Raw genomic sequence first — 23942 nt, forward strand, 5'->3', positions numbered from 1 at the left:
TTTTCCTCCTCCTCCTCAGAATAAGAAAGTATTTAACTTTTTTTCTTTTTTAAAGAAAGGCTTTAAATTTTTAGAGATTTTGGATATTTTAGAGAAACTTTGAACCTGGAAGAGATTTTTAGGTGGTTTACATTTTAAAGGGACTGAACTTTTAAAGTGTTTGAAGTTTTAGAGGCTATGGGACTTAAAGTTTGGGATATGTTTTATATTGATACTGATATTAGTATGATATGTTGGGACCACAAAAAGGGAAAGGTTATGGCTTAACAGTGATATGTTTGTGTGTCAAGTTGACAAGAGGTCAGTTGTGCTGAGTAAGTTAGATGTCATCTTGATGTTGGCTGAAGTCATTGGGAAGAGGACCTCTCAGTTGAGAAGTGCCCCCATCCGATAGGACTGATCATAGTTTAGGCTGATGGTTGATGCAGGAGGACCCAGCCCACTGTGGGAGTCTCCACTCCTGGGCAGATGGTCCTGATGTGTAAGAGAGGATGAGCAAGCCAGTAACCAGCACTCCTCCATGGCCTCTGCACCGGCTTCTGCCTCCTGGTTTCTACCTTGTTTGAGTTTCTGTCCTGAAGCCCCTGCATGGTGGACCACAAGCTGTAAGATGAGATAAATGCTTTCCTCCCCATGCTGCTCTGAGTCGTGATGTTTAATCAGCAATATAAGCCATAACTAAAATACTCTTCTAATAACTTCAGTCAGATAGATTATGTAACAGAAATGTATGAAGTTCTCAGAAGTACAGTTCACCCAAACTGACAGATCGGGAGTTAGGAATTCTGAGTATAATGTATTTTTTGAAGAAATTAAATCTTTACAGATCTTACTACAGTAGCTAAGGATGTTCCTTAGTGATAGAGGCTTGACAGTATGGCCAAGGCCCAAGGATGGATCCCAGCACCGTCCAGTGACACCCTCTCCTGACCAGAATCCTAACCACAAACCTTACACAAAGAAAGCCTGAGGTTAGGACGTCTTCTGGAATGACTAACTTTTAGTAGAAACAGTACACGCTTTGGCTGTCAGAATCCTTTGGGCTGAAATCCACTTACTGTGTCATATGGCCTACTTCACCTGTCTTCAGGTTTCCAACCTGTCAAACCTAAGACAGACAGACATCCAACTTTTTAACATTTTGAAATCTGACCGTCTTAAAATTAATGGTAGACCACACATATTGACTGTTTCTTTTTTTAAAGACTTCAACTTTATTGGATAAAAAATTACAAATGATACAGCAATTAGAGCAAAATCAGTTCTTGGGGGGCTATAATTTAAATACAACAATAACAAAAAAAAATCTAATTATATCCTTGGTTTTACCAAGTCTGCATGTCAATGCCATCCTCACGATGCAGATTTACCGGCAACCATCAACCACAGAGAACAGAGTAGTTCCAGTGTGAGAGGTCTCCTTTCCTGTGTCCTAGAACACGAAATGCTTCCAAAATTAAAGCCGTTTACAGTGTTGAAACAGCAAAATACTTCAAGCAAAGTTTTAATTCTTTCCCGTGGAGCCGAAGCTTTCTGAGCCCCTCTCAGTGTCGCCCTGTGTTTGCACCTCCTCTCACTAGTGAGCTGCGCAATCAGATCGCCTTTTTCCACCTCAAACTCCTCTTTTCCTAAATTGAACAACACTGCGACCACATTTCCGCTATAATGGTGGTCTATGACACCGGCTCCTACATCTAGGAAGTGCTTTACAGCCAAGCCAGAACGTGGAGCTACTCTTCCGTAGCACCCAGAAGGAACAGCTATCTGAATGTCTGTCTTCGCAGTGGCTTTCTCCAGGGGTGTATATAATGATAGGCACTGTACAGGTCATAGCCTGCAGCTCGAGCGCGGACCCGCCGGTGGGTGCGGTGGCGTGCTCCGAGAGCCGCACAAAGCGCTGAGAAGCGCCATCCTCCTCTCTTGGAGACAGAGCCGGTCGCAGGGGTGGGAGCGGGGCATGGCGCCGGGCGGGGGAAAAGCAGAAATCAATGAGTGCACGAGCTGGCCCCGACTGTTTTTTCTTTCTTCACATTGTAGAAAATAGTGACACTTGCGATACGGTGCCAGTGCCACATCTCTGTACCCTTGTTCGGAAGCTGAACCGGGATAATGTAAATTTCTGGAAGATAGTGACCAGATGCTAGTCTTCTTTTCCTGTTCTCCATTTTCCAGCAGAGTTTGCATAAGGCTGGCATTATTTTTCCTCTTATCATGTGAAAGAATGGGCTAGTCCTGTTTTGAGAGGTTTATGTTAATACGATAGAAGAATCACAGGGTAACAACTCCCAGTTGGATCCTTTTCCTCCATATCCGAACATCTCGCACCTGTGCTTCTGAGACACTGAGGGCAATGACTGGATCTTACTACATCAGCTGCCTTAGATGATCTGGATGCTCTTCTTTTTAACCAATTTAAGACCAATCTTAAATCCTGAAACAGTCATTTGAGCTAGGTAAATATTTCCAGCTTTACACATGAGGAAAGTGAGACAGAGCCATTAATTTGCACAAAGTTCCAAAGTCTGAGCTGCAAACAAGTTAAACGCACCAATAGGAAAGAGTCCAAAAAGGGATCCGCGTGGAAATGAGAAACCACCTCATGTGTTATTAGTGTGGTAATTTTTGTAGTATTTTTCTAATAGAAAAGAGTATTTGTTATTGGTTTTATTTTGACCCCGACACCATGCTAGAACACAAAGCAAATGATAAAGGTTCATAGAGCTGGCTGCCTTGTCCTCTTTCATGAAGGAACATTTTGATGCCTTACATAATATAGCTGGGATGCTATAAGCATGGGCAGATTTTCTCACGTTGGCTGCCAAATCAGTCTTTTCCTTTAACTGCTGAAGCAACATAAAATAACTTCATGGATTTTGAGTAGAGAAAAATAGGATAAACCTCTAAGCTTTAAAAAAATTAATTACATTTATTTATGTGCTGGCAGGGACATTTATGCCACAGCAATCCTTAGGAAGTCAGAGGACAGTTTGCGGGAGACTCTTGCTCCACCGTGTGGGTTTAGCATCGTTTGTAGGATCTCTGCTCCTCAGTATGAAAGCAAGAGGCAAGGTGAGCCTGAGGTGCCTGGGCTTCTTTCCTGGAAGTCGAACCTTCCCTTGAGTGTCTGCTCAAGACAGGCTCAGTGCTCCACTCTTTGTTGTTAGGAAGGGAGGAGAAGACCAAACACTGTCTTCTAAGTCTCCCTGATTTGAAAGGGCAAACACTGGAGAGGACATTCTGCCTCGAGCTCCAAGGACCCCTTTGGCTAAATGCTAACCTGTGCATGTATGCAAGGTAACTGATAATCCAGGGGAAAAAAACCCAGAAAACAGGGGTTAAGCCATTTTCCTGGAGCTAATACAGTCATAAGAGTGTTTTCTCGCTAGTGACCTTATGAATGTGTCTCAAAAGGGTCAGACAGATGTCAGGTAGCTTTATTAACTTGGGCCAAAACAGAGCCCACCATAATGAAAATGTTGTAACAAGATCTGGAAAGCAGGAATGTAAAGTTTACATTGTGGCTTACAATAGAAGTCTTTAAAGCAAGCAAGAAAAAAAAATAAAGATAGGAAATACCCAGGAGAATAAAAAGACAATAAAAGCAGATGTAGAAACGATAGTGTCTGAGGGTTTTATTGCTGTGAAGAGACCCTATGACCACGACGACTCTTACAAAGGGAAACATTTAATTGGGACTGGATTAGAGTTCAGAGTTTCAGTCCACAGTTGTCATTACTGGACGCATGGCTGCAAGCGGGGAGACGTGGTGCTGCAGAAGTAGCCAGCAGCAGGACGAATGAGTGAACCACTGAGCCTGTCTTGAGCATCGGAACCCTCTAAGCCTGCCCCTGCTGACATACTTGTTCCAACAAGGGCACTCCTACTCCAACAAGGCCCCAAGGTGCTGCTCTGTGAGCCTGTGCGGGCCCTTTTCATTCACACCACCACAGACAGAGATGATGAAACACCTCTTAAACCTCTTCACCTTTTAAAGATGCTAAACTATTGCCTGTACGTGTGTCTTGCATACTGTTACATGTTTCTTATATGGAAGTCTTCAGAGTAGAAGAAAGCTTGAGCATCATACAGAGCAACGTAAAGGCCGCATAAAGACCCAGAGGGTAAAGACCTGTACAGTACAGTACTGATCTACAGTGAGAAATACACAGCGAATTAGAGATGGCCTAAGGAAAGAGCAGTGGACTGCAAGATGTAGCAAGGGAAGCTAATCAAATGAGGCAAGGACATAAGAGAGTAAGAAGACAGGAGAAAACAAACAGGCATGCAAGTAACCAAAATTCTCAACCTTTGCCTAAAACTGCAAACCAGAGATTTTCAACCTTCAGTCATTAGTATTTGGGACGGCAAGCATTCCAGGTATTGTCCTGAGTATCATAGGTCAGTTACTAGCGACTCTGGTCTCTGTTTACGAGGTGTGATTGGCACTGCCATGCAGCGGGAGAAGCAGTCACCCCTGGATGAAAATCACCTCCCAAACCCACAGGTCTAGAGACTCAGGGAGCCCCCTGCAAGGAAAGTTAGCAAATTGTACTAGCAGCCACCATCATCATCAGACCAGCGAAAAAGAAAAATCTTGGAAGCAACCAGACTGCAAGCATGGTCCAGAGACTCAAAGGGGGTGAGAATGGTCGCCAGCGTCTTGCCAAAGGGAAGGACCCCAGCTTAATCTGGACAGTGGTGTAACTTTCAAGAGTGAAAGTCGGTGTTGTTGAACACTCAGATTCTCCGCTAGTGTGGTCTGATTCTCCGTCTTCCATTTGACGCAAAGCTTTTCCCGAGTGTTGTGGGCTTTTGGGTTCCATCTACATTTCCCGTGAGTTCCCTTCAGTGTGACTGTCTCTACTGAGTTCGGTTTTCAAATCCTGGGCCTTTTCCATCTCACCAGCCTTGTGCTTTCATCATCTCGGGCATCCTCAGGGTTTATCCCCTCTCTGTTCCTTGAGCTGCTTGTCTTTAACTTCCCTTAATTCTTTGGTGGAGTTCACCGTTGTTCTTTCGATGCCTTGGGATTGGAACAGGTGATTCTCACTGGAGAAGTTAGGCCTGGTGGACTCGGAGCAGACGTACTGTTTTGGTTGTCATATTGTTTGCGGTTTTGCAGTGAAACCTGAGTGTGAGTGTTTTGTTAATGATTTTGTGTCTCATGAACACAGTGAGTTTCACAGTGTTTCGTTCCAAGCTGGGATGTTCAGAGATACAGGCAGACCTCCCAGAACTGGGCCGGAGCCCTGGGGTGGGGTGGGGTCCATCTGAGAATTGGGATAAGCGTAGGAAGGGGGCTGAGGGATAAGAGGGTGGACTCACCAGGCTCGGCCACAGCACAGCGTGTGCTGACTTGGCTATTCTTAGGATGCCGTGGCATGAGGCCATGGAGTCAGGTCTTGCAGAGTGAAAGCGAATGTTTATAATATGATCGTGGACATTATAAAAACTCAGGCACTGCATCTCTGTGGTAGAGATGGAAACCTTCCCTTGTGATCAGCAGGAAGGCAGGTGGCTTGTATCACCACTGCTGTGCGACACTGAATTGTAAATCCTAGCCTACAACGAGAGAAAGTACTAGTCACTTCTAAATCAGAAAGGCAGCAGCGGTACTGACTATCTGATAGTACATAATGTTGTTATGTAATTTGATCTTACATAATAACGTTAAAAGGTGAGCTGCTTTTAATCCACCGTCAGAGGTGGACTTGCCGATCTGACGGGCTTGCCGAACCCCAGCCCCTTTCGTAGGCGTGGATCCAGTCTCCTTGATATTAGGCATCTTACTTCTGCATCATGTGAAACAGTCTATGAGTTGCCTTTCACGCTCTGTGACAAAAGCGCACAGACCAGGACAGAACGGAAGCGAGCCTGGGTTAGAGTCCCCAAAGGTGTGCCCACCTCCTGAGGTGTCACAGCCCTCCCCCAAAACAGCACCACCCGAATGGCGCTGTCTCTTCAAACCTGCATCATAATCTGCTTTCTTATTATTGGCTTTTAATGATTATTTGAGTGTTTTAGATACCGGGCTTTATCAATAACGTGTTGGCCAAGTTTTCTTGTTTGTAGCTTCATTGTCTGACCAGTGTGTTTCACAGAATACAACTTTTTAAATCTTAATAGAAGCTACTAATTTTTTTCTTTATGAATCACACTTTTGGTTTTATATCTAAAAACAAAAACAAACAAAAAAACCCAATCACTGACAAGCAAAGTTGTCTGAGGTTTCAGCTCTATTACCTCTGGGGTGGTTTCGTTTTAAGAGACTCAGTACTTGGTTTGTTCTCTCCCCTCCCCCCCTTTCCCTTCCTCTCCCTCCTCCTCCTCTTTTTCCTTCTTCCTCCCAGTTTTCTTATTTTCATCTTTATTTCAGTTTGCATTTCCTCTATTTGTTTATTTTACAGTGTGGGTGTTTTGCTGGCGTGTCTGTGTACCATGCGCATGCCTGATGCCCACAGAGACCAGAGCAGGATGTTGGATCCCCTAGAACGGGAGTTACTGTCAGATATGAGCCACTATACAGGTTCTGACTAAACCTAGGTCCTCTGAAAAAGCATTAAATGTTCCTAACTTCTGAGTCATCTCTCCAATGCCACGGATGTCCCAGCTTTATTCTGCCAATGGGGCAGAAATTTAAAACATTAGAGGACTAAGTAAAGCAAATTGGTACTTTGCACTCTTCTTGTATAAAGTAAAGCATTCTCAGACTGATGGCAGCTGTAAGCTCAGCACTCAGGAGGCTGAGGCAGGAGGATCGCCATGAGTTTGATTTTATTAATCACCTTAAAATTATTACTAGCATTGAAGAATTGTTCGACGATAAGTTTTAGTGTCCCTTAGAAACTGATGTCTCATAATTTTTCAGTACGTACTGCGTTGGTCCGTGTGTCTTTTTCCATCTTGCCTTTTTCTTCCACAGGTGTCAGAGAAGAAAGGAAAAGAAGGCAGTAGTGGGTTTGGTGGTCCAGTCGTTAGTTCTCTGTATCATGAAGAAACAATCAGGTAATTTCTGTTCTGATTTTTGACAATAGAAGTGTACGTACAACATGCATGCATATATGTTATGTGTGCACGTAAGTATCTATGTATATTTATTTTAATCTGGTAATATACAATCTGAAACATTATTCTTCCTTCCCTGTTCTTCTTTCTCTCTTTCTTTTTCTTTCTTTCTTTCTTTCTTTTTTTTTTTTTCTTCTTTTTTTGAAACAGGGTCTCTATGTAGCCTGGGCTGTCCTGGAACTCAGTATGTAGAAGAGGGTAGCCTTGAACTCAGAGATCCATCTGCTTCTCCTTTTTTTTTTCTTCTTCTGGTATAAAGGTGTGTGCAGCACTGTTGGCTTATTCATTCTCTTACTTGGATTTGGAAATATACTATTTAACACCTTTATTAGTTTTTGTGCTGTGTAAAAATGTCATAATCCTTTTTCTTCAATACCATGTAAGTCAGGAAAGGAATCCTGTGCTACTTTAAGGAATCATGGAATAACTCTTAAGATTGTCACTTTACACACTAAAGGGGAGAGTGTTTAATGCCTTTATCCTTTTAGTTAACCAAACATTGCCTTGCTTCCTCTCCAGTATCAAATGTTTCAAATGGAAAACTCCATTTGGCCTCCCCAAAATTTACTGAGGGGGAAATGAAGAGAGGGTTGTACCAGAGAGAAACTATGAAGTTTTAACTTTCCAACAGTATCAGTCACCTATCTGTGGTAATGATCTTTATTTGTGTGCTAGTTTATGCAAGGGCCCAAGATTGAAAGTATTTTCCAGAATGACTTGATTAGTCTCTCTTGGAGCATAGGTGATGTGAATGAGGAGTAACTTGGCGGGACAGAAGCCCATCAAACGTCTTCCAGGAAAGCGAGGTAGCGCTCTGGGGAGAGCTTTCCTGAGATAGATGTAAGCTGATTGGAGTGGGTTGATGTTGCAGGGCTTTTGGGATCCTGCTTGTGGTTTAGTTGTAAGGACACAGAGACATCTATAGTATAAGCCTGCTGGCCTGTTTGCTGGGGCAGTCTCTGAGCCAGCCCATTTAACTTTACCCAACTTCCCCGCCATTGCATCTCTCCATGTGGCTCTCTCTGCTCTACCCCCTGCCCTTCTTCCCTTCTCCCCTCACCCACTTCCTAAAGCAATGGCTCTTAGATCAAGTCTGATGGCACAGAAGAATATCGCTTGTTTTGGTGACATAGATTTTTTTTTTATCTGTGTGTTGGGTGAGCATGTTGAGACAAGGTTTCTTTGTGTAGCCCTGGCTGTCTTGAAACTCACTCTATAGACTAGGCTGGCCTCAAACTCAGAGATCTTCTTGCCTCTGCCTCCTGAGAGCTGGGATTAACAGCATTTCCTACACCCCCAATTCTAATGGAGATTTTTAATTCAGCTCAACACGTTTTTACACATCTACTCTGAGACAAAACATGGGTATTTGTCTTCCAGCTTCTTCACTTTGAATAGTGTTTTCTTAGAGCTTTTTGTTGTGGTTCTTGTTTGTTTTTTGAAGTAGGGTTTCTCTATTACGTAACTCCTGCTACCTAAAACCCTCAATGTAGGCCTGGCTGGCCTCAAACTCAGAGATCCCAGGAGCTGGGGCTAAAGGCGCGTGCCTCCATGACAAGCTACTCTTAGTACTTCTGTTTCTTTGTTGTTGCTTTGTTAGTGTTCTTAAGACAGGGTCTCATTTGGTCCAGGTCAGCCTGAGTGCACCAGGTGGAGGATGACCTTGAGCTCATGACTTTCTCGCCTCCATCTCCTGAGTGCTGGGATCATAGGTACATGACACATTTGCCTTTTCTTAGTACTTTTGACACTTTCATGTATGTATAATAAATACTACTGAGCCAAATATGAACTTTCGCTATAGGTAAGCCTGGTTAGACCTGGTTTGATCTTTATGCTATTTCTGATTTTTATTATATGCTTATTCATTGTATGTGTGGTTGGTGGGGCAGGTCTGAGCCACAGCGTACATACAGAAACACGAATGCTAAGACTCACTGAAAGTCCTTATGCTATTACAAGCAAAATAATTCTCTTACTACTTAATACAATAGATCTGGAAACATAATCAGTATGCTTACATTAAGAAACTTCATTTGAATAAAGTGGAATAATTCTGTTATAGTAAACTTAACCCTAGTAATGTTTTCCTGCTTTGAATGCTGGATTACTGTAGTGAAGTGCCAGCTGTACACTTTTAGAATTTCTTCCTAAGTATTAAAATGTTTTCAACGATGAAAACAGGCTATCTTCTGAAGTTTATGTCATGGGTATTTGGCGGGATATGGTACTACTACTTTTCTAAGATGAATTGTGTTTTAACTGATGTTATTGACACATTCTTTTTTTTTTTATTAACTTGAGTATTTCTTATTTACATTTCTTTTTTTTTTTTTTTTTTTTTTTTTTTTTCGGAGCTGGGGACCGAACCCAGGGCCTTGCGCTTCCTAGGCAAGCACTCTACCACTGAGCTAAATCCCCAACCCCTCTTATTTACATTTCGAGTGTTATTCCCTTTCCCGGTTTCTGGGCAAACATCCCCCTAATCCCTCCCCCTCCCCTTCTTTATGTCTGTTCCCCTCCCCATCCTCCCCCCATTGCCGCCCTCCCCCCAACAATCTAGTTCACTGGGGGTTCAGTCTTAGCAGGACCCAGGGCTTCCCCTTCCACTGGTGCTCTTGCTCATTGCTTCCTATGAGGTCAGAGTCCAGGGTCAGTCCATGTATAGTCTTTAGGTAGTGGCTTAGTCCCTGGAAGCTCTGGTTGCTTGGCATTGTTGTACATATGGGGTCTCGAGCCCCTTCGAGCTCTTCCAGTTCTTTCTCTGATTCCTTCAACGGGGGCCCTATTCTCAGTTCAGTGGTTTGCTGCTGGCATTCGCCTCTGTATTTGCTGTATTCTGGCTGTGTCTCTCAGGAGAGATCTACATCCGGCTCCTGTCGGTCTGCACTTCTTTGCTTCATCCATCTTGTCTAATTGGGTGGCTGTATATGTATGGGCCACATGTGGGGCAGGCTCTGAATGGATGTTCCTTCTGTCTCTGTTTTAATCTTTGCCTCTCTCTTCCCTGCCAAGGGTATTCTTGTTCCCCTTTTAAAGAAGGAGTGAAGCATTCACATTTTGATCATCCGTCTTGAGTTTCATTTGTTCTAGGCATCTAGGGTAATTCAAGCATTTGGGCTAATAGCCACTTATCAATGAGTGCATACCATGTGTGTTTTTCTGTGATTGGGTTACCTCACTCAGGATGATATTTTCCAGTTCCAACCATTTGCCTACGAATTTCATAAAGTCATTGTTTTTGATAGCTGAGTAATATTCCATTGTGTAGATGTACCACATTTTCTGTATCCATTCCTCTGTTGAAGGGCATCTGGGTTCTTTCCAGCTTCTGGCTATCATAAATAAGGCTGCTATGAACATAGTGGAGCACGTGTCTTTTTTATATGTTGGGGCATCTTTTGGGTATATGCCCAAGAGAGGTATAGCTGGATCCTCAGGCAGTTCAATGTATTGACACATTCTTATCAGAATTGTGTTCAATTGATACGAAAGCAGAAATAAATTTAGAAATATCAAATAATAGATGGGCGAAAGGAAAAAGGCTTTTTGCATAATCACTGTTTTTCCTTAGGAGATAAACAATGTATTTTGAGTGTATTGTGAAGTTCAGGAAGTCAGCAGGCTTTTGAATAGCTTGGGACCAATGGTTCGGCTCTCCTGGCCATGTTACAGATGAGCTCAGAGCCCAGTTAGTGACCTTCTGGTTCAGATCTTTGTTTCTGCCGTATAGGAGAAAGTGACAGCATGATGTCATCATAGTATAGGACTCTGTACCAGTGTCCCAGAGGCCACACAGGGCAGCTAGTGCTGAAGTTAGTTAATTGTTGTGGGCTCCACCACTCTAGCTGGGACCTGAGGAACTTACTCATCTGTAGAATGGGGTGATAGTGTGGAATATACAGATGCATACAAGTGCCTAGAATACTTCCTGGCAGAATATGCATTTCCATAAAGCTTTTATTAGCACTCAGCACAGAGGGCACCACAAGAGACCAAGCGCTGAAAATAGGAACCAAAAATTACAGTTCAGCCTGCTTACAAGTCAGGTGCAAACTGTTTACTTTTGCAAGAGATTCTGGAAAACTAGGAAGGGAAAGCCAGGCTATTAGATTTGGTACACGTGTAATCTTATCATTTGGTTAGCTGTAGTTCTCAGATGAGCTGTATTTGTTTATACTCCCACATGCAGGGGTACTGTCTACAGGGCTCTGCACATGGTGCAGTCACCAAAATGACTTCAGTATGCAGTGAACGCCTGCTTGTGTTTGCTCTAGAAGTCAACATATGCATTGAAAAAAATTAGGGCCAGAATTAAAAATAGAAAAAAGAAAAGGTATACTGCCTAGCCAGCCTGCAATAAGATTTGGTCTTCTCTGTTATATTTTGTAGTTTGATGCCTTATAATCTGTTAGAATTTTAATTCCACTTACTCAGGCAGCCATCTGGACCTCCTCTCAGTGAGACCAGTCTAGTATACAACTGAAATGATTGATGGGCTCTGGAATTGATTAGTTGTTCTGTGAGACAAATGAAGTGTTTTGGCAGAAAATGCCAGAGGTCACTGCTGTGGTCAGACAAAAAAGCATGCAGAATTTCAAAGAGATGTTTGCATTGTTGACTTTACAAAGTTTCCATTTTTAAACAGTAATAACATTTGAAGACTATTTTGAAAAATAACTTTTCATTGGTTGCTAGTTGTTCTTCAATATTGATTATAAAGTAGAAGAATATAAGTAAAAACTAGGATAAAAATGCTTGCTTTATGCCTTGTTTTCTTGGTTGAAATATAAACTAGACTGAAAGCACAGAAGCTTGACACTGATACAGAAACTATTGTAAATTTTTTGGAAGCAAAATGTGATTGGATAACAGGCAGCAGTATGACATAGTATTATTGCTATTTGTAAAATTCGTTGGTATAAAATTCTACTTAGGGTTTTATTCAGAGCCTACCGTCGTTATATACTAACCTGGTTTTCGCAAGTCTGTTTAAGGACTGCCATTGTTAAACATCTCTTATGTTTTAAAGATGGAGTCTTTGATCCTTACACTTTGATTAGGCCCAGTCATCATGAGACACCACGGTCCCAGTGACAGCACCGTTCTTAGCACTAAGAGCATCTGTTTGGCTGGCTAGTGTAACCCTTCCCTATTTCACTGTTGCCTGCGATCAACACTGTGTTAACACTTTGGCGATCGGGAATAAATTAGATGACATATGTCTTGTTACAGTCTGGTCGTTCCTTGAGGACTCACAAGTGTGCACAGGCAAGTGGGCAACCCTCTCTTGAGGATCTGACTGCTCAGAATGAACTTGAGCTATGGATTTATTCAGCCTGTAAAACCTCAGCTGGCATAAATAATTGAGAAAGCAAAGGTTTGTCTGTGGTGCATACCTCAGGGACTCATGGCTCCCTTCCTGCTCTCTACCTCCCTTTCTTATGAAAATGATCCCAGTTGCACTCCCAGATAATAACACACCAAGCAATTAAAAGCCATGGGTGGCTGGAGAGAGGAGAAAAGGTTTAGTTAATGAGCTTTTCCTCTTCCAGTGCCCATGAGAGCCTCTGGAATGACAAGGCGATTAAAGCAAAGAGATAATTATAGATTATGTGAAAATGGGTCCCCGGGGACTAGCAGGTCTTGACATAAACAGTAAGTGTTGTAACAGCCTCCTGGCTCTCATATCCTCCCTTTTCTGGTGTGCTTCCTCGGCTTCTGTGTGCTCGGTGCCATGATGCCGACCAAGCATTCAGGCAGATCCACCTGTTTGCAGATCAGAGCTCTTTGAAAAAGGGGTCATTCATCAGCCGCAGCCATGGACTTCCCTTTTATCTCCAATCCTGTTCCCTTTCCTTTGTTCCCTCTCTTCCCACTTTGATCTCTACCTAGTCCTGCTCTCCTTCCTCTCTGATATCCTCATCTTTAGCTAGCGACTGACATGCTTACACTCGTGTGTGTGTTTCCTGTGTGTTAATGGACATGCACAGAAAAGGCTAGAGTTCATAGTTTTGAAGACAGTATGGCTATTACAATATCAAGAGAAAATATGTCGGGGCTGGAGAGAGAGGGCTCAGCAGCTAAGAGCATTCATTGGCTGTTTTTTTAGAGGTCCTGGCTTTGATTCCTGGCACCCGCTTGATGGTTCACAACCCTAGTCCCAGGGGATCTGACTCCCTCTTCTCATCTCTGGGCACCTTGGACACATGGTATATGGACATACATGTGGGCAAACACTCATACACATAAAAGAAACTTTAGAAATTAAACAAGAGAGGCAGTGTACGCATTATAAGTAAAAGGAACAAGGTCCCTCACCACGACATTAGGAATAGTCTTCTCTTATGCTTTGGTCACCCTGCTCAAGTCACAGTGCCTTATTTTTATTTTTCAAGGTCTGATTAATATTGGGTTTATTGGTGGATTGATTGATAATGATAATGTCTAAATATGATAAATTATCCCACCTTCAAACATATGATAAATTATTATATATTTTAGATAAGGTCTGACATAGCCCAGGCTGGCCTTGAACTCTTGATTCTTCTGCTTCTACTTCTTCTTACTCTGCAGTTAATATAACAACACTATCATCTATTGACTGTTTATACTCATATGATGTTATATGAGCTATCTCACTCAATTTTCATCCTGGATTTGTTAATGAACATCTGTGTCACAGATGAGGATACAAATTCAAGGTTAGGTTACTTGTCTAGGGTCACTGTGGCTAGTAGCTCTCCTACAGTTTGTGTGCCCTGCTGGATCCTGAAATGGCTGAGGAGACATTGTAATTTTTAATTAATGAAGTGGAATTTGACAGCTGGTATTATAGTTCTATACTATCTTCACTTTAAAAATTAAATACTTTTTCCTTTCAGCATTCTTAAGAATATACTTCCCTGAAAAAACAGATGATGCTTCCTCTGTATTGTTTCATTGATTTTTAAACAATTTAATGGTTGGGAATGTTAACTCACCCTTCGGAGAAGTCTTTTAGCAAAGCAGGTGTGTGAATTTTTCTGGTGTTGGCACTGACTTTCCAGGGATCGATCAGAAATTTTATTTTCTTGGACACATTAAAGCACCACAATTTTCCTTCAACTTTGCTAAGAGGCAGATTTTAGAAGGTAGAAAGGACTTCCAGTAGTCAGTGTCTTTATAAAATCATAGTTAATTTTTCCAACATAACTAATTATCTCTAATCAATGGGTGACTTCCACATACATGTCTGTTTGACATGCAGGGCTTCAAGAATAACATTACAGTAAACCAGACAATAAGTGCTTTAATCTTAAAGGGTATGCCTTAAATGTGATTACCGTTGAAACAAGTGTTTGCCAACACTACGTCTTTGCTTCTTGGTCTTGAAAAAGAGTGTTTCAGGAGGGAGCTATGACTTGAAGGATATTTGTGAAGCTAACAGAACAAACTCTCAGTAATAGTTTTGATAAAATTAAGACTCAAAACTGGTGTTCTATAGGGAAAAATTATCATCTAAGATTTTAATTACATATTAAGTAAAAGCAAGAATTTTTAATACACTAAATTAACCCTTGTGTGAGTAAAATTGTTTTGTTTGTAAATATTTGTTTGGAAATATTTACTTTGGGTTGTTGTAACACAGTAAGGGAAGGCATCTGCAGCAGCAGTCTGCCGAGGTGTCCACGAGGCAGGCTCCCCTCTGTTAGTACTCACCTCATTTGTGTAGAAGGACAGTGTGGTGTCCTCTTGCCTCTGATCCAGAGTGTAGGGAACTTACCTTTGTTCTTCCCCAGCTAACTCGCTGCACTGCGCCAACATGTACAGGGCTCTGTATGATGGGCTGTCCTGCCTACTCCTCCAGTGCCACTGGTACCTCAACCACGGCTGTGGACAGTTGCTTCTTCCTTTGTCCATGCAGTCCTTTTTATTTTACTTTTTTTAATTGAAGCTCAATTTATTAATTTTTATTGGATTTTTTTTATTTACATTTTAAATGTTATCCCCTTTCCTGGTTTCCCCTCCAGAAACCCACTATCCCATCCCCCCCCCCCTGCTTCTATGAGCGTGCTCCCCCCCACTCCCTCCTACCTCTCCGCCCTGACATTCCCCTACACTAGGGCATTGAACCTTGGCAGGACCAAAAGCCTCTCCTCCCATTGATGCTCTACAAGGCCATCCTCTGCTACATATGCAGATGGAGCCATGGGTCCATCCCTGTGTTCTCTTGGGGTGGTGGTTTAGTCCCTAGGAGCTCTGGTGTGTGTGTGTGGGGATCTGGTTGGTTGATATTGTTGTTCTTCCTATGGGGTTGCAAGCCCCTTCAGCTACTTCAGCTCTTTCTCTAACTCCTCTATTGGGGACTCTGTTCTCAGCTCAATGGTTGGCCATGAGCATCCACCTCTGTATTTGTCAGGCTCTGGCAGAGCCTCTCAGGAAACAACTATATCAGTCAGGCTCCTGTCAGCATGCACTTCTTGGTCTCCACACTATTGTCTGGGTTTGGCGTCTGTATATGGAATGGATCCCCAGGTGGGGGAGTCTCTGGATGGCCTTTCCTTCAGTCTCTGCTCCACATTTTGTCTCCATATTTCCTCCTGTGAGTATTTTTGTTCACCCTTCTAAGAAGGTCTGAAGCATCCACACTTTGGTCTTCCTTCTTCTTGAGCTTCATGTGGTTTGTGAATTGTATCTGAGCTTTTGGGCTTATCAATGAGTACATTTACTTTTTTAAAACTTTTTATTTTTATTTTATTTTACTTTATTTATAAGGTCTCATTTGTAGGCTCACTTTCTTTTTTTTTTTTTTTTTTTTTTTATCGTGTCAAGCCAGAGGAGAGAGAGAGAGAGAGAGAGAGAGAGAGAGAGAGAGAGAGAGAGAGAAAGTGACACAGAGAGAGAGGGAAAGACAAAGTGACACAGAGAGAGAGGGAGAGACAAAGTGACACAGAGATATACACACAGAGAGAGACAGAGACAGAGACAGACAGACAGTACTGGAATGATGTGGGCTTTTGAAGCCTCAAAGCCCACTCCCAGTGACACACCTTCTTTAACAAGGTCACCCTCCCGGGGTTGGGGATTTAGCTCAGTGGTAGAGCGCTTGCCTAGCAACCACAAGGCCCTGGGTTCGGTCCCCAGCTCCGAAAAAAAGAAAAAGAAAAAACAAAAAAAACAAAAAAAAACAAGGTCACCCTCCCAACCCTCCCTATCCCATGTTTGGGAACCAGACATACAAATTAGACTCTTTGGGCAATTCTCACTCAAACCAACACACTCTGTTTTCTGTGGTCCCACCTGCGTTCTGTGTTGTCACAGACAGTAGAATCTTCTTCATTCATTGCATTGTGAATGTCATGTCTCCTTCACCCATCCACTCATCGATGGACACACATCTAGGCTATTGAAATAATGCAGATACGAACATGGAGTGCAAATATCTCCTCATAGCACTTCAAGTCCGCTAGCTATACACCCAGAAGTACACTTGCTGGAAACATGGAAACTTCATATTTGTTTTTTTAGGCACTCCTATAATTTTTCAAAATGCTCTATTATTAACAGCATGTGGGAGTTCCTTTTCCTCCATGTTCACCAGTATTTGTTAACATGCACCTTCTTGGTAATAACTGGTTTAGTAGGCAAGAGATGGAGTCTTATTGTGGCTTTAATATTCAATTCACTTCTGATTAGAATTTAAATTTTTTTCTCATGTGGCTATGGGTCATCCATATCTCTTCTTCTCCCCCCTATCACTTTCCCCTTTCCCCCTCCTCCCTTTCTCCCTGTTCCCTCCCCTCCCCCTCCTCCCTCTTCCTTTCTCTACCCCTTTTTCTTCCTCCCCTCCCTCCCCTGCCCCCAAGAAATGCCTGTTCCGACCCCTTTTCATTTAAAAATCAGGGTGTTTGTCTTCTTGCCGTTGAGTTTTTGAGTTCTTTACACATTTGGATATTCTTTATTTGGGGAGCTGACTCCTGGCTTCTGGCCACTCCTGTGCAGAGTACTGGGTCAGAGCAGTGGTGACCCAACATCCTTTTGTAGTGCCTGAGGACTTTAGGAAACATTTCCAATTTTTTAATAATTGCAAAAGATAATGACTTTACTTTCTATAAATGATATAATTTTTAAAATAAATTTCACTTCAAAAATGTGGTTAATGAAATTTAAATAAGGTGATAATAATTCTTTTTTAAAAAAAATATGTGACAGTTATTGAAGAATTGGAAAGGGGTGATGCATGGGAGATGTTCCCCCAAACCATGTGATGCTTCGGTTATCTCAAAAAGCTATATTCTGATTCTGATTAAAAAGTGTGTGAGTGCGCTCTCTATAAGAAAATTCATATACATTTCTTCTTAGTTTTCACTTCCGTGTTTCTATGTGGTCATCATGTTATCACAGTTCTCTACAACAAAATATGTGTATAAGCTGAAGGTTAAAAATTGTGTTTTCTGAGACATCACTTACTTTTTTTTATTTGTGCCTCTTCAATTATTATATCTGAATATTTGATCAAAGTAATTCACATGATACATTTTGTTAAATAATTAACTATACACGCTTTAAAAAAAAAAAACCAATGGAGAAGAGATTGTTTGAGTGAAGAAAACATAGGAAGGGTGAAAGGGAGTGAAATTCTTAGCGCCTGAAGTCCTGTGGGCAGATGAACACAGCAGAAGGTGTTGCTTAGCTGAGACTGGGGATGAGCTCCCTAGCCAGCACATCCCCTGGAGGCCTTTGAGTACTTGTATCTTCCTGGGCCTCTGGTCTAAGTAACCATCGGCATTTGTTTGTATCTTTTTGGTTTTATTTTATTATTTTTTTTTCCAGAGCTGGGGACTGAACCCAGGGCCTTGCGCTTGCTAGGTAAGCGCTCTACCACTGAGCCAAGTCCCCAACCCCTTGTTTGTATCTTTTTAAATGTGGTCTTACTTCCTTTGAGTTTTAATCCCTCAAATATCTCCCACTATCTCTTTACTAGAATACTGCGCTATATATCAGTCTTCAGTTGCTTAATATTTTGAAGTAAAGTGAAGTGTTTTCTGAAGACTAGATTTCTGAGCTGGCACCATAAGTATATTTTTAATTTTATGAGATAGGTGAACTAGGAACTGCATGGACTTCATGGATCGCATGAAGCCTACTTGAAAACAGCCTTTGGCAGGAAAAGATAGTCTCTGCAGAACGTGGGACAGACAGCAGTTTTAGGAATGAGCAGGGCCCTCTCCTCTTGAGATTAGATGAAGTAGCTGTGTCAGTCAGCTTTGCATTGCTGCCACAAAATACCAGGGATAAATGAAGTTCAGGAAGCCAAGGTTACTCCGGTGCACTTGCAGAGGCTACGGCTCTCCAGTGCTACAGGCCTGACACTGAAGGTGTGCTAGCAGGAGTGCGAGCCACAGGACGTTACCCCCACGGCAGCCAGGGAGAGAGAGGTGGGTGGCAGGCCAGATCCAGGGACAGAACTTATCCTTCAGAGACATCCTCCTCATCTAAGGTCTTCCAAGGAGCCCCACCCCCTTAACAGTCCATTCAGCCTGCACTGGTCAGTAAGATTAGTCCCCTCGTGGTCCAAGACTCTCTCAAGACCTCCACCAGCCAGAAACCAAGCCTTCAGCATAAGAGTCTTTTAGGGAGACTGCATGTTCAGACTGTAACAGTGGCCATATTCTAACACCACCCCCATTAGGGTGTGTCTTTACATTTCAAGTGAATTTGAAAAATGCCAGTAGGTTCTTTCCCCTTTAGGTATAGTGATATATTTTAAACCTTTGGAGTGATCTTAGAAGAGACTTTTGTCTTGTGCTAGGAAAAAACTCATTCACCAAAGAGGAAAAAGATTATTAAGTAAAAATCATAAGAGAAAGGGAGATAAATCAGAAGATGCAGAAAGGCCCTAATTAATATTTCTAAGGTCTACACTGTATAAGGTTAGGGTCACTCGCCGTCTCTTAAACAGCATCAGAGGGTGATTGTTTCAGAGGACTTCTCGGGAGATTGCAAAGGGAGGAAAAAAGTTTGGTTTGTATGTGTCAGATGTGGTAACACGTACCTGTAATCTAGCTCTTAGAAGGCTGAGGCAGGAGGTTGCAGATTTGAAGCCAGCCTGAGCTACATAGTAAGATCCTGTTTACAGGAATTAAAGTGGTTGGCGGTGGGGTGGGGTAATTATTTGATTTGTTTACTAGTAAATAAAATAGTATTCTGGTGTAAGTATTGATATACGTATATATTTAACAGATAAGACCAAGAATATCTTTAGTGTTTTTTAATATTAGACACTTGGCTTTGTAGCACATTTGCAGTGGTTTTATTAAAGTTTTTTTTTATATTTAAATTGTATCCCTTACCATGTAGTGTTATTTTAGATGCCTCTGCCTTACCTGTTTAGCAGTAAGAGCTGCCTATTATAAACAGGTAATAGATTTTAAAATGTCTGCTGCTCTTTAGAAATTTTCATACTAAACCGAATAGTTGATACAGGTAAAGCATCTAGGAAACATTAAAAACGCATTAGACAAGATACACAAGTGAGTGTGTCTGTGCTGTTCTGAGTGCTAAGGGGCAGGCGTGCATGGCATTGGGAACTTGTGTTCAAAATGGAGCAGGCTAAACGCCCTCTCGCCCATGAGTAACCCTTGCATATTACCAGGAGTGGTGGCCCAGGTGGCCTGCAGTTTTCCACTCTGCCCCACCCCAGCTGCCATCATTCCCAAGTCAGAACCGTTGTTCCAGAGACTGAGGTTCGTTCTGCTTCAGGTGATAGAATCATTTTCTCCAGCAGTTGAGGTCATCGCCGCTTGAGTTCCAAGGCCCTGTTGTTCCCAAGATGGAAATAGAAACCCACTTTTTAGCAGAAGTAGTGTTGCCATTGGTAACCAGTGACAGCAAAAGTCATAGTATACACAGCCATAATTTTAAAACAGACTTTTCTAGGGTTTGGCCTTAGTTTTTCAGTTTGTTTGTTTGTTTGTTTGTTTTGGCTTTGGGTTTTTTTTTGGGGGGGGGGTGTCTAAAGCACACTTTGATTTCTGTGAAACAAGACATGGTTTCTTCCTTACAACCGAGCTCACTTTCACTGGCCGGAAGCAGGCCGTTCCTTCTGCTCTCCTTCAGTCCTTTCCCCAGGACAGACTGCCCGATCTAATGATGCTTATAGTTTGTCACTTTTACTCTTCTGTCACGTTTTTGCTCAGCCTTGTACCTCTGGTTGGTATCACCTTGCCCAGTGCCCTCTGTGTAGTGGGCGCACAGTGAGATATAATAAATGCTTCAGAAAGGCCGTGTGTGGTTGCTGCCAGAGTTGTGTGTTCTGAGATCGTCAGCTACGGTTGCAGTAACTTTTTACTCTGCATGGGTACTCAGATTGTCTTTTAAGATAGATAGATTCTGAAGGGTTTCGATTTTTTTTAATGAGTAGATGATAAGGTCTTGAAAATAATAAAACACATTAATGGCCAGTCGGTGGTGGTACATGCCTTTAACTCTAGCACACAGGAGACAGAGGCAGGAGGTTCAAGGCCAGCCTGGTCACAGAGCAAGTTTCAGGATAGCCAGGGCTATACAGAGAAACCTTGTCTCAAAATAATAGTAGTAGTAGTAGTAGTAGTAGTAGTAGTAGTAGTAGTAGAAGTAGAAGTAGTAGTAATAAATTTGGGAATATAAAAATTCTTTTATACCTGTCCATAAAGTTCATCTATTTATTAGAGATGTTCGTTTTTATATTCTAAATTACCTATTGCCATTTTTTGAGTCACTAATCTAGAAAAATGCACACATAGGCATTACAGGGATAATTCTATGTAATATTTTTGAGGTCTTATTTATCTTTATTGTATGTGTACATAGGTGTTTGTCTGAATGTGCCCGTGCACTGCATGCATGCAGTGCCCATGTAAGCCAGCTGAGGGCATTGGATGCACTAGGCCTGGAGTTAGAGACAGTTGTGAGCCTTGTGGATGCTGGGAATTGAACCCAGGTCTGGTGGACAAGCAGCTGGTCGTAACTGTTGAGGCATCTCCCCAGACCCAGTTCCAGGTAGTATTTTAGAGAGCTTGCAGACCTCATACTAAAACAGTCTGCCATAAATTCTGCACTGGACTGCCGCCGACTAGTGGAGGCACATGACATAATAGAAAATATATTATATAAATAAAAATCAGCTGCTCTCAGTGAGTTCTGTTTTTAAAGATTTTTAACTGTGTGCGATGGGGGTGCCGTCTATGCACTTGAGTGCAGGTGCCACAGAGACCCGATGTGTCAGATGCCCTGGAACTGGAGTTACAGGAGGCTGTGGGCTGCCAAGAACTGCACTTAGAGCCTCTTCAGGCGCAAGCAGTGTGCGCTCTTAACTGCTGAGCCGTCTCTCCACCCCCACAGCTTTGCTTGTTTGTTTTTACATTTGATAGATGTGGGTTAATTTGCAAGGTTATTTAACCTCTCTTTGCCTGTGAAGTGAGAGTATTGTAAAGAATGAAGACTAGGGAGAAGGGGCTTGGCTCACAAGAATGAAGACTGATTTCAGCTTCCAGGGCCTAGGGCAGAACTCAAGAGGCAGACAGGGGATCCCTGGTGCAATCTGGCCAGCTAGACTTACGGAATTGGTGAACTCTGGGCTTTTGGTGAACTCTGGGCTCCTCGAGTGACCCTGCCTCGTGTAAATGAAAGAGCAATCAAGGACATCCACACGTGCTCACCCGCCTTCACACACAGGTGTGTCCTCACACTGTTGACACAATTGCCATGTTACCACAGTGCTGCTCTAAATGAAAGCCCACCTCCCAGGAATGTGCTGTCAGGGTATGAAAGTGACCGGTGCAGGACAGGGTGCAGAAAACCCACCTTGAGGCAACTTTGGAGGAGGGGAAGTCTTTCCTACAAGGACCACGGTTTCTGTGGTCCTTTTAGACACTGGATTCATTATGTCAACTGGGAATCTAATGCTCTGCCTGTCACTTTAAACCCACTAAGGTCTATGTCCTCAGAGAACAACTTGTGTTAAGACCATGTAACCTTTGTGTTTTATCCAGTAGGACAAACAAACAGCTTTTTTTTTTTTTTTTTACTCTAATTAGGGAAGAAGACAAAAACATATTTGATTACTGCAGGGAAAACAACATTGACCACATAACCAAAGCCATCAAATCGAAAACTGTGGATGTGAATATGACAGATGAAGAGGTATGGAAAGCAAGCCCTGGAGTGCCGATGTCGTGCATGGGTGCTGCGGGTGGCCGGTTACGTCCTATGCGTTTGTTGTTCTGCTGCAGTGACACTTTGTCACTGCCGTGCTTCTCAGCTGCGACTCTTAAGTGGAGCGGGGCCAAGGGCATCTCAGAGAGCATCGTCCATGCTGTAAATTAAGTTAGGAGCTGAAACTTGCCAAGTAGCTTCCATTTGTCTGTGGTAAAGGAGAGGAGCCATGAGCACGGTAAGCGATATCTGTAGGTATGCCTTCGGTTATGCTGTAAATGTGGCGAGTCTTGTTCAGAAATATATTCCTAGAAATCTGGCAGAAGTTTTGTAAAGCCAGTCATTTAAACGCTGGCCCACTATACTAAATTATTTTGTAGGATATACTACTTTGCAGCTGACTTTGTGTATAAAGTTGCAGCATACCGAATAATTGAGTTACAGTTAACACAGGAGCAAAATTTGCTAGTTACCGTTTAATGACTTCTTGTTATTTTGTGATTCTGTACAAGAAAATAGAAATGGTCATAGGGGCCCTTGGAGGGGTGGTGTGCACAGCTGTATAGTGCTTGTCCAGCGCCTGCAAGACCCCAAATTCCCTCCTTGCCACCAACAAAGGAACAAAGAAGGGAGATCTAATAGCAAATGGCTAAAACGCAGTCGCTCTTAGGAAGGAGACACACAGCGTCCATGGGCGGGCGATCTGCTGAGGTACAGACAATAACTGTGTGTAGTTAAGAGCTCTGTATACAGGCAGCCTTTGGTAGCATCTCACCTTTAGGAAGCATCCTCCCTATACTATGTTGTCAGTGACTTCTGGAGGTGAAAGGGTAAATTACTATTCAACAAATACTAGAATACATTTGACTCTAGCTCACTTGAGGCCAAAACTTTGAATTCTTTAATTACTTCTTTTGTAATTTCTATATATCATGCTAAATGACACACTTTTGTCTTTTCAGTTATTGAGTGCCTTCTGTTTTGTATTTGCACTTGCCTGTTTTAATCATCTTGCTCTCTGTCTTTCTCTGCCCTCTTAAATTTCAGCTTTCTGGTAGAATATTAAATTGGTGTTTATAATTCTACACTGTGTAGACACTGCTTGTGGTTGAGCTGTCAACTGTACTATGTTATTAATCAACTTTTGCTGCAGAAATAAACAACTCCCAGAGTTCAGCAGCTTACAGCGTCTTGCTCATATCACCTTCTGGTCATGGGTGATAACATTTCCCATATTCCGATATTCTTTTACTTCATTTCCTGTTCGATGGTAATCTCTCTATTTCAGAAGGGCTTGGGATTAGCTGAGGCCTCTGCAGGTTCTCCTGGCTTTGTTTGGCCCAGTTCCTCTTCATTTCAAGTGGCTTTTCTCTCAAAGGTAAAAGGTCAATGAATTAGATACTGTGGGGTAGGAAGAACTAAAGATAGGCACAGCCAGGCCTCCCTCTACACACACTCCACGTCCATTAAATGTTTCATTACAAGTGTTAGATATCACATCTACCTACATTCCTTTGGCCAGAACAGGTCACAAGACCAAGGATTTTTGGTGGGATGTTCTTTCTGATTACAAACTAGCAAGGCAAAAAAGAATCAATGACTATATAACTGTACATAGTAATACCTACTTACTGTGGAATAACATTTTGTCTTGACCTGTTGTGTGCATGTCATCCTGGGCCTTTTTTTACTGTTTTGAG

At 42.4% G+C, this 23942-nt stretch overlaps 1 protein-coding gene and 1 pseudogene across 3 annotated transcripts in view; one reads left to right on the forward strand and one right to left on the reverse strand.

The window, feature by feature from the left end:
- Acbd6 (acyl-CoA binding domain containing 6) overlaps positions 1 to 23942 on the forward strand; it is a 137564-nt gene that overhangs the window by 36365 nt on the left and 77257 nt on the right. The window contains 2 exon segments of one of the 3 annotated variants that reach the window (NM_001011906.1): positions 6923 to 7005; positions 22125 to 22230. The exons of 1 other annotated variant lie outside the window; for it this stretch is intronic. In NM_001011906.1, coding sequence (NP_001011906.1) covers positions 6923 to 7005; positions 22125 to 22230 — 189 coding nt within the window. 3 annotated transcript variants of the gene reach the window in all.
- LOC100526819 (deoxyuridine triphosphatase pseudogene) lies at positions 1195 to 1985 on the reverse strand (annotated as a pseudogene).

The sequence above is a fragment of the Rattus norvegicus genome, chromosome 13, assembly GCF_021556685.1.
Source record: "Rattus norvegicus strain SHRSP/BbbUtx chromosome 13, alternate assembly SHRSP_T2T, whole genome shotgun sequence".
Classification (NCBI taxonomy): domain Eukaryota; kingdom Metazoa; phylum Chordata; class Mammalia; order Rodentia; family Muridae; genus Rattus; species Rattus norvegicus.